The 11,755-nt window shown below is 40.6% G+C and overlaps 2 protein-coding genes across 9 annotated transcripts in view; one reads left to right on the forward strand and one right to left on the reverse strand.

Moving 5' to 3' along the window:
- Nucleotides 1-10,754, reverse strand: part of Zpbp (zona pellucida binding protein) — a 197,521-nt gene extending 186,767 nt beyond the window's left edge. For 2 of the 8 annotated variants that reach the window (XM_063273482.1, XM_063273483.1), the window contains exons 1-2: nt 10,574-10,754; nt 7,942-8,022 (exon numbers count right to left, since the gene is read on the reverse strand). In XM_063273482.1, the coding sequence (XP_063129552.1) occupies nt 7,942-8,022; nt 10,574-10,754 (262 nt within the window). Of the gene's footprint in view, nt 1-7,941; nt 8,023-10,088; nt 10,465-10,573 lie in introns of those variants that run through there. The other 6 variants (XM_039092302.2, XM_006251505.5, XM_039092301.2 and 3 more) reach the window with 5 other exon arrangements.
- Nucleotides 10,114-11,755, forward strand: part of Spmip7 (sperm microtubule inner protein 7) — a 55,208-nt gene continuing 53,566 nt past the window's right edge. Inside the window, exon 1 of the mRNA NM_001401550.1 lies at nt 10,114-11,238. Coding sequence (NP_001388479.1) covers nt 11,154-11,238 — 85 coding nt within the window. The 5' untranslated portion in view covers nt 10,114-11,153. The remainder of the gene's footprint in view (nt 11,239-11,755) is intronic.

Consider the following 11,755-nt stretch of genomic DNA (forward strand, 5'->3'; position numbering starts at 1 on the left):
AAGAGAACACAAATGCCAGCCCAGGTTACTGTATCCAGCAAAACTCTCAATTAACATTGATGGAGAAACCAAGATATTCCATGACAAAACCAAATTTACACAATATCTTTCTACAAATCCAGCACTACAAAGGATAATAAATGGTAAAGCCCAACATAAGGAGGCAAGCTATACCCTAGAAGAAGCAAGAAACTAATCGTCTTGGCAACAAAACAAAGAGAATGAAAGCACACAAACATAACCTCACATCCAAATATGAATATAAAGGGAAACAATAATCACTATTCCTTAATATCTCTCAATATCAATGGCCTCAACTCCCCAATAAAAAGACATAGATTAACAAACTGGATACGCAACGAGGACCCTGCATTCTGCTGCCTACAGGAAACACAACTCAGAGACAAAGACAGACACTACCTCAGAGTGAAAGGCTGGAAAACAACTTTCCAAGCAAATGGTCAGAAGAAGCAAGCTGGAGTAGCCATTCTAATATCAAATAAAATCAATTTCCAACTAAAAGTCATCAAAAAAGATAAGGAAGGACACTTCATATTCATCAAAGGAAAAATCCACCAAGATGAACTCTCAATCCTAAATATCTATGCCCCAAATACAAGGGCACCTACATACGTAAAAGAAACCTTACTAAAGCTCAAAACACACATTGCACCTCACACAATAATAGTGGGAGATTTCAACACCCCACTCTCATCAATGGACAGATCATGGAATCAGAAATTAAACAGTGATGTCGACAGACTAAGAGAAGTCATGAGCCAAATGGACTTAACGGATATTTATAGAACATTCTATCCTAAAGCAAAAGGATATACCTTCTTCTCAGCTCCTCATGGTACTTTCTCCAAAATTGACCATATAATCGGTCAAAAAACGGGCCTCAACAGGTACAGAAAGATAGAAATAATCCCATGCGTGCTATCGGACCACCACGGCCTAAAACTGGTCTTCAATAACAATAAGGGAAGAATGCCCACATATACGTGGAAATTGAACAATGCTCTACTCAATGATAACCTGGTCAAGGAAGAAATAAAGAAAGAAATTAAAAACTTTTTAGAATTTAATGAAAATGAAGATACAACATACTCAAACTTATGGGACACAATGAAAGCTGTGCTAAGAGGAAAACTCATAGCGCTGAGTGCCTGCAGAAAGAAACAGGAAAGAGCATATGTCAGCAGCTTGACAGCACACCTAAAAGCTCTAGAACAAAAAGAAGCAAATACACCCAGGAGGAGTAGAAGGCAGGAAATAATCAAACTCAGAGCTGAAATCAACCAAGTAGAAACAAAAAGGACCATAGAAAGAATCAACAGGACCAAAAGTTGGTTCTTTGAGAAAATCAACAAGATAGATAAACCCTTAGCCAGACTAACGAGAGGACACAGAGAGTGCGTCCAAATTAACAAAATCAGAAATGAAAAGGGAGACATAACTACAGATTCAGAGGAAATTCAAAAAATCATCAGATCTTACTATAAAAACCTATATTCAACAAAATTTGAAAATCTCCAGGAAATGGACAATTTCCTAGACAGATACCAGGTATCAAAGTTAAATCAGGAACAGATAAACCAGTTAAACAACCCCATAACTCCTAAGGAAATAGAAGCAGTCATTAAAGGTCTCCCAACCAAAAAGAGCCCAGGTCCAGATGGGTTTAGTGCAGAATTCTATCAAACCTTCATAGAAGACCTCATACCAATATTATCCAAACTATTCCACAAAATTGAAACAGATGGAGCCCTACCGAATTCCTTCTACGAATCTACAAGTACTCTTATACCTAAACCACACAAAGACACAACAAAGAAAGAGAACTTCAGACCAATTTCCCTTATGAATATCGACGCAAAAATACTCAATAAAATTCTGGCAAACCGAATTCAAGAGCACATCAAAACAATCATCCACCATGATCAAGTAGGCTTCATCCCAGGCATGCAGGGATGGTTTAATATACGGAAAACCATCAACGTGATCCATTATATAAACAAACTGAAAGAACAGAACCACATGATCATTTCATTAGATGCTGAGAAAGCATTTGACAAAATTCAACACCCCTTCATGATAAAAGTCCTGGAAAGAATAGGAATTCAAGGCCCATACCTAAACATAGTAAAAGCCATATACAGCAAACCAGTTGCTAACATTAAACTAAATGGACAGAAACTTGAAGCAATCCCACTAAAATCAGGGACTAGACAAGGCTGCCCACTCTCTCCCTACTTATTCAATATAGTTCTTGAAGTTCTAGCCAGAGCAATCAGACAACAAAAGGAGATCAAAGGGATACAGATCGGAAAAGAAGAGGTCAAAATATCACTATTTGCAGATGATATGATAGTATATTTAAGTGATCCCAAAAGTTCCACCAGAGAACTACTAAAGCTGATAAACAACTTCAGCAAAGTGGCTGGGTATAAAATTAACTCAAATAAATCAGTTGCCTTCCTCTATACAAAAGAGAAACAAGCCGAGAAAGAAATTAGGGAAATGACACCCTTCATAATAGACCCAAATAATATAAAGTACCTCGGTGTGACTTTAACCAAGCAAGTAAAAGATCTGTACAATAAGAACTTCAAAACACTGAAGAAAGAAATTGAAGAAGACCTCAGAAGATGGAAAGATCTCCCATGCTCATGGATTGGCAGGATTAATATAGTAAAAATGGCCATTTTACCAAAAGCAATCTACAGATTCAATGCAATCCCCATCAAAATACCAATCCAATTCTTCAAAGAGTTAGACAGAACAATTTGCAAATTCATCTGGAATAACAAAAAACCCAGGATAGCTAAAGCTATCCTCAACAATAAAAGGACTTCAGGGGGAATCACTATCCCTGAACTCAAGCAGTATTACAGAGCAATAGTGATAAAAACTGCATGGTATTGGTACAGAGACAGACAGATAGACCAATGGAATAGAATTGAAGACCCAGAAATGAACCCACACACCTATGGTCACTTGATTTTTGACAAAGGAGCCAAAACCATCCAATGGAAAAAAGATAGCATTTTCAGCAAATGGTGCTGGTTCAACTGGAGGGCAACATGTAGAAGAATGCAGATCGATCCATGCTTATCACCCTGTACAAAGCTTAAGTCGAAGTGGATCAAGGACCTCCACATCAAACCAGACACACTCAAACTAATAGAAGAAAAACTAGGGAAGCATCTGGAACACATGGGCACTGGAAAAAATTTCCTGAACAAAACACCAATGGCTTATGCTCTAAGATCAAGAATTGACAAATGGGATCTCATAAAACTGCAAAGCTTCTGTAAGGCAAAGGACACTGTGGTTAGGACAAAACGGCAACCAACAGATTGGGAAAAGATCTTTACCAACCCTACAACAGATAGAGGCCTTATATCCAAAATATACAAAGAACTCAAGAAGTTAGACCGCAGGGAAACAAATAACCCTATTAAAAAATGGGGTTCAGAGCTAAACAAAGAATTCACAGCTGAGGAATACCGAATGGCTGAGAAACACCTAAAGAAATGTTCAACATCTTTAGTCATAAGGGAAATGCAAATCAAAACAACCCTGAGATTTCACCTCACACCAGTGCAATTGGCTAAGATCAAAAACTCAGGTGACAGCAGATGCTGGCGAGGTTGTGGAGAAAGAGGAACACTCCTCCATTGTTGGTGGGATTGCAGACTGGTAAAACCATTCTGGAAATCAGTCTGGAGGTTCCTCAGAAAATTGGACATCGAACTGCCTGAGGATCCAGCTATACCTCTCTTGGGCATATACCCAAAAGATGCCTCAACATATAAAAGAGACACGTGCTCCACTATGTTCATCGCAGCCTTATTTATAATAGCCAGAAAATGGAAAGAACCCAGATGCCCTTCAACAGAGGAATGGATACAGAAAATGTGGTACATCTACACAATGGAATACTACTCAGCTATCAAAAACAACGAGTTTATGAAATTCGTAGGCAAATGGTTGGAACTGGAAAATATCATCCTGAGTGAACTAACCCAATCACAGAAAGACATACATGGTATGCACTCATTGATAAGTGGCTATTAGCCCAAATGCTTGAATTACCCTAGATCCCTAGAACAAACGAAACTCAAGACGGATGATCAAAATGTGAATGCTTCACTCCTTCTTTAAATGAGGAAAAAGAATACCCTTGGCAGGGAAGGGAGAGGCAAAGATTAAAACAGAGACTGAAGGAACACCCATTCAGAGCCTGCCCCACATTTGGCCCATACATATACAGCCACCCAATTGGACTAGATGGATGAAGCAAAGAAGTGCAGACCGACAGGAGCCGGATGTAGATCGCTCCTGAGAGACACAGCCAGAATACAGCAAATACAGAGGCGAATGCCAGCAGCAAACCACTGAACTGAGAATAGGTCCCCTATTGAAGGAATCAGAGAAAGAACTGGAAGAGCTTGAAGGGGCTCGAGACCCCAAAAGTACAACAATGCCAAGCAACCAGAGCTTCCAGGGAATAAACCACTACCTAAAGACTATACATGGACTGACCCTGGACTCTGACCCCATAGGTAGCAATGAATATCCTAGTAAGAGCACCAGTGGAAGGGGAAGCCCTGGGTCCTGCTAAGACTGAACCCCCAGTGAACTAGTCTATGGGGGGAGGGCGGCAATGGTGGGAGGGTTGGGAGGGGAACACCCATAAGGAAGGGGAGGGGGGAGGGGGATGTTTGCCCGGAAACCGGGAAAGGGAATAACACTCGAAATGTATATAAGAAATACTCAAGTTAATAAAAAATAAAAAAAAAATAAAAAAAAATTTAAAAAAAAAAAAAAAAGATATACACACCTAGACACTTCATGATCCATCAAAATCTATAAACGAAGGATTCTCTTTGCTTATAATAAAAGCCACAAAGATTAGTAACTAGTTATATATAAATGATCCTTAACTACTGCCTCTCCTCTTTCCTTAAATGACAGGATTATAGATATAAATATGAATAAGCTTAAAAGCAGAGTAAATTACTATGAAAATATATTTTACAAATTCCAGAACCAGATGGATTTCCCCAGAAAACTCTATAAAATAATTAAAGTAGAATTAACAATAATCCTTCACAAACTGCTTCAGGAAAGATGAGGAAATATGCGAGAGTCTGTTCTACAGTCGCCACCATCCTAAAGTTAAAATCCAAAGACTACAAGCCTCCATGAAGACAGAGCTCAGAACGCCAGCAATGAACTCCAGCGTCACAGAGAAGGCGTAGAGAGAACCAGTGAGATGGCTCAGCAGCTGAAGGCACTTCCCACCATGTCTGACAGAACAAACTCAATGTGCGGCACCCAGAGGACTGAAGGGAGGACCAGCTCCTTTACTTTGTCCTCCGACCTCCACACAAAGGTGGAAGGTGGCTTTTGTGGACCCCCCCCTCCGCATCCTCCAAACATATAAGTAACACAATGTTGTTGTTTCTTTAACAAAGGAAAGGACCATACATCATGAGGAACAAAGGATTAAACATTATGATCAACTGAAATTTGTTCCAAAACTGGAAGGCTACTTTATTAAAAAAAACTATCACTATAAAGCATCAAAGTAGTAAAATAAACAAAATCAAATGGTCCTTTCCACAGATGTACAAAGACAATTTGACAAAAATCCAACACTCTTCATGGCAAAATCATTCAACACACGGGAACAGAAGGAATCTTCCTCAGTCTGATTAAGAGCATCTTTGAGACCAGTTAGCATTATGCTGAATATTCAGAACCTGAGCTGCTCTCTCAGACCCCCAGACAGAGGCGACACAAGGTAATTTGCTATAATCAGCCCTGACGAGCTGTAAAGGAAGCAACTGTACAGAAAGGAAATTACATTCATATTGGAAACAAAGACGTGCGGCCACTCCCAGGTGTCAGCCAATAAATTTTGCAAATGACAAAAAACTCCTATCAATGTGGAAGTATTAGCTGCATGTCTAGAACCAGCAAGAAACAAGCCAAAGCCTAAACATTAAATGTAAAACATTAAATTCTTTCATTTAAAATAGCATTAAAATTAAATAGGAATAAACAACGTAACCACAACCTCATATCCTGATAACCGTAGACTGTGTGCAGCTTGACGAGAAATTAGGCTGACACAAATGGGAGGCTATCTAACACTCGCTCAAGGAAAGGACTCCTATTTTACAGGCCCAGTGCACGCTGTGTTGCAATTGATACTGATTATAGAATTAATGTAGAGTTTCAAGGACCCACAGTAGCAACAAAAATCATAAAGAGAACAAAATTTAAGCACCTTAAAGCACTTAAAGACTCAATATAAAGCAACAATTAATCAAAATAGCAAGATGTTGGCATAAGCAGCAGACATGCCGACCAATAGAGCAGACTGGAGTGCCTATCAGCTAAGCCCACAGGTATGGCTAACTGCCTTTCAATAACAGTGACAAGACAGACTTCAAAAGACAGAATAATCCCTTCAACAAGAGGACAGCCATACACTAAAGAATGAGGTTAGCTCTAGCATTTATCAAAAGCAGAAGTTAACTAAGAATGGATCAAAATGACTCTTAAAAAGGAAACAAGAATAGAGTGAGACCATCAAAGTTTAAACTGTATTTTTCAAAAAAGTAAAAAATACAACTGGGTGGTAATGGCTCATGCCTTTAGCCCCAGCACTTGGGAGAGACACAGAGACCAGCCTGGTCTACAGAGCTATCAAAGGATAGCCAAGGCTACACAGAGAAAGGCCATCTCACAAGAAAAAAAAAAGGGAAAGGAAAGGAAACATTAATTCACAGAAAGGGAGAAAATACCCGTAAGTCATATGATATCTAATAAGCTTCCAACAGTCAAGATACGTAAAGAACTCTACAACTAAACAAAAGAAGACCTAGATATGGTCTCAAACGGGCATTCCTGCAAAAAGATACCTACATATTATACAGGTATTTGAGAGGAGGCACCTCCTTGGTCATTAACAGCACTACAACTCAAAACCACAGACGGTATCATTTCACACACAACTAGGATGGACGTCATAAAACACACACACACACACACACACACACACACACACAGATGGACAGTAACAGGTGTCGACATGAACACTAGGAAATTTGGACCTGCGTGTATTAAGAGAAACAGGGTCAGGCTCTCGGGATAGTACTTTAGCATTTCTTCCATTGGTTAAACAGATCACTGATATGTTGGCCATAAAGGAGTCTCCTAAGACAGACTTAAGAGAAGTAAAACCATTCACATATGTAAGAACACTATTCAAATGTAAAGGAATGAAGTACTTAAAGAACCTCAACATAAAACAGTGTCATACAGCGGCCATACAACGTGTGGTTTTAACTAAGACGAGAACAGCAAACATCAATCTGAAGGCACCGGGTAGTGTTCAGGAGTGCCTGCTACATGACAACAGGTGCCTCGTGACAGCATGATGAGTGACGGTACAGAATTAGAGAGGGCTGACAGTTGTCAACCTCATCAACTAAAAAAAATAAATAAATTAAAGGTGTTTCGTGGCAAGAAAACCAACTCAATAAAAATTCAAAAAGTTGCGGCTGCACCTCACGTGCAGACTACTCTGAAAGTACATATCCAAAATCTTTATTGTATTTAGATCTCACCTGGAAATTATTTTAGCATATTTAAGCTCCCCACATTTTATACCATAGTGAGGAGTGCATACAAGTAAAAAAAAAAAACACTACAAGAAACCTCAGATTAACTTTTAGAAATAACTTTTCTTTGCACACAGGATTGTCCTTGGATGACTCCAGCTTTACAGCTTTACAGAAACCATTTAATTCAGCTCGGCAGGAGGAGAGTAACTGGGGAACGTGAGACTTTTCAGCAGGTCTGCTAAACTGTAAACAGAGGCTAGTAAATTCCAATTATTCAAAAGCTGTTTATGAGTACCAGGAAAATGTGTTGATCCCACTATTTTCAGCGTATCTTGAGTCAAGCGAAAACCTCTTGGCACTCGAGCCAAATGTCCAACTGTGAAAAACAGAAGGAAAACAAGGGGTCAAAGTGTGTCTTGTCTTTAATTCCTAAGTATTAAAATAAGAGTATAATTTTTCTTGACTCCGTTTCGGGAATTATGGCTCAGTCTCCTATGACATGTTACCTATGGTTCTGCATCTCCCTTAAAGAATGCCATATACCTGTGGCTTACCCATTATAAATCTTAACACGGCCTTCCTGTGTCTGCTTACAATATCCTCCCACCTTACAGGACCCGTATCAGAAACCCCTCCTCCCTCAGACTTCCTGCCTGACCTCATTAATCGGCTGTCATGGGACACAGTTATTTATCCACATGCATCACTTTCCTCGGAACAAACTGTACTGATGGAAGCACTCGTGTTTAAGAATCGCTTGCAAGTGCTACACCTTTGAGGTGAAAACTGTGAAGAAAAATAATTTTGAAAAACATCCTGAGAGTCTTCATTCATTGTTGAATGAGCATAGGGTGGAGTGTTGCCCGAAAACAGAACTAATGGGAAACGCAATGCTATGCCTACTGGTAAAGCCTTAATCCCAACGAGCCTTAACAGCAAGCAAGTCCAGAGGACAGAGCCCGGCATTAAGGCCACAGCAGAGGTTAAATGCAAATTCTGCCACATGGTTACATCAGGAAAGTTACTGAAAACTACAAGTTTGAAGCTTTTCATCTGCAAAATGAAACTGGCGAGTAATTCCAGCCGTACAGGACTATCATAGGAGCTATGAAGTCCTATATAATTATCAGCATTTACTATTAACAGTTTACATGTTAAGATACTAAAAGTGTATCCTACTTCTGATAGTCCTTAATGGAGAAAAAAAGGCAGGCAATATTTTTAAACAAAAACACAAACTTGCATTACCAGGTGCGAGGCCAAGATCCATACTCGAGTGCACCTTTTTCAGGCAAAATGATTAAACAATTTATCCTCACAGAACTCTTTGTGCCCGACGCTTGGACTTTATGTAAGAGTAATCTTCATATCCCTCTCCCAGTTCTAGTTTGCTTTCTGTTTCTGTGATAAAAACCATGCCCCAAATCAACTTGGGAGAAGGGTTCAAAAGGGTTTGTTTCACCTAACAGGTTACACACCATCCAGGAAAGCAAAAGCATCAAGGAAGGACTTAAGCCCCGACTTGGATACAGCAAGTTAAGCAGAAGCTACCAGGAATCGTGCTTGCTAGCTAGCTTCCTCTGGCTTGTTCAGCAGGCTTTCTTACACTGCCCAGGACCACCGGCCCAGGGATGACACCACGCCCAGAGGACTAGTCCTTCCCACATCAAAATCAACTAAGCAAATACCCCCACAGACGTGCTCATACGTCAGTTGGATAGTCAAATCTTCAGTTGAGATCTCCTATTCCCAAGTGACAACAGTGTGTGTCAAGTTAACAAAAACTAGTAAGCATGTCCCATTTCTTTCCTTTATCCACAGTATCCCTTTCTTCACACTTCTACATCTGTATCCTTGGTTTCTTGAATAAACTTTAACTCTGACAAGTGTATCTTTAGTACATTTATTTAGGATCTATGGAACATAGATTATTGTTAGTGAGTCTATAATTTCAACACACACAGCAACCAAACCCTTCTAGCTAAAGTGCCAATCTAGTTCATTTCTTTCTCCACTATGTTTTTAGAAACTGGGATACCTGTTTCCACCTCCAACTACACCCTGCATTTTACATCCAGAACCAACAGAGGGCGCTCCACTCTCAAGGATGTCTAAACGCTCACTGGGCTCACCGCACAGATTCGGTACCATTAATCGCTATATAGACTCGCTCTGAAACACAAGGCTGGCAATGAGCCACGGGCTTAAGTTTATTAAGGCACTTTTAATTCAAAGTTCGGATAATCCTGGAGCTGGACCTCCTGCACGACACTGTGCAAATGTGGCCCTCTTCAAGATTCCTACACAAAACAAGGCTCTTTGGTGCAGTCCCAGCCAGAGAGGGTTTCTTTGTGTAAACGGAGTCACGTGACACGGGACCAACGCAATTCTCGTGAGGAGCCGCGGCAGCCAGAGCTCCCGCCATGCGGCGCCGAGCCTCACCTGCAGGGGGCGCCCGCAACAAGGCGGAGAGCACGACGGCGGCCAGCGACAGCGCCGAGAGCACGGAGCCCGAGGCCCTGGCCCGCCGCCGGCCCCGCAGAGCCGGGCCCGGGGCCAAGGCCTCCATCCACACGCCGCCGACGGCCGAGCCTCGGCGCAGAAGGTCGTTACCTGGCGCGCGCCCACCCGCCGCCGGAAGTTGGCGGACGGCGGGCCGGAAGGACGGACCGACGGACACGCCGCCACTTCCGCTCGGGTGATCTGCGGGAGGTGTCCTAGCTTGGGACCCCTCTTGGGTACACATGGGAGGCAAGAGGTCGATCCCCCTAGGGGATCCCTTGGCTTCGAGGCCACCGCGCCACTAAGGAAACCCTCCAGAACCTGTCTGGTCTGAGATTCCAAAGCGAGAAGAATCTTGTGTCGCAAAGTTCTAACCTTTGCCTTCCCATGGTGCCTATGTGCAAAGGAAAAGCCCCTCTTAGTACCTTGGCAGTCTGTGTATTGAGTTTCAGCCTTTAGGTGCCTAATGGCAGCAGATCCCGAGAATTGATGACTTGATGGATGTACAGCTCTCATAAAGTTCCTGGCTACAGTAATGCCAACGGCATGAAGTTCCTGACTGCTGTAATGCGAATGATTGTGCATTATCAGTGTGTGGAACTTCATGGAAAATACATGCAGTGAACACCTAGAAGAAATTGAAGATATTGCCTAAAAAAGTGGCATGATGGAAAAACGGAGGAAATAAACCATAGATGAAATTAACTTTCATTCAGTACTCAGCTTGGAAGACCATCTTCCTCGACTTGGATTCAAGAAAATATGCAAAACCAACTCACACACCATCTATAATGAGAATGTATTTTAAATTGAAAGAGAATTGTGCATCCACTTTTCTGCCTTTGGAAGGACTTAATGATAGTCCGACTAGGATAAAAATAAATTTTATATTGAAAAACTAGAAACAAACAAATTTTTTCACTTTGATATGAAGAGGAGGTTAATACTAAACGGAGTAAAAACTTACTGGCTTTTGTGTTTGGGATAAACTGTGTCCAGGACCGTATGCTGAAAAACTTACCCATTTATTTCAACGTTACTGCTTGTTTTGTAGTATATCTCAAATTTTCAACCATCATCATCATCATAGGTGGGCGTGGCCACATTCTGCTTATACTAGCATACAATTGATCTGATGTATATATTCTTGTAGCTTATCTTATTTGTATTTTTTCTTCATTTAAGGGAGGTGTGAGCCTTTAGCCCTCAAATTGTAATAATTAAATGTAATTGTAGTTCTCATGCAAAACCAAACTGTTTAGTTAAAAACAGTTGTTAGGTAGACTGCTATGCTTCTCATTTAAAACAGATCTTGTTTTTTTTTTATGCTGCCATTTACTGAGATAACATAAATACTTCATTGTTTTCATTCTGGACATTGTGGTAACCCTTAAGGAAACTGCAGATAATTTAACGCATATAAGGATGGACTTTTATTTTGGTTATGATTTATGAGTTATTTTCCTTAAAAATCAGTATAATATATCTTCACTGTTAGTGTGTTTAAATTAAACATATACCATTGTTTATAATTTATTCCAACAAGGAAAGTACTTATTTCTCATTTGTGTGTATTTCGTGTGTGTGTGTGTGTGTGTGTGTGTGTG

This window comes from Rattus norvegicus, chromosome 14, assembly GCF_036323735.1.
Source record: "Rattus norvegicus strain BN/NHsdMcwi chromosome 14, GRCr8, whole genome shotgun sequence".
Lineage (NCBI taxonomy): Eukaryota > Metazoa > Chordata > Mammalia > Rodentia > Muridae > Rattus > Rattus norvegicus.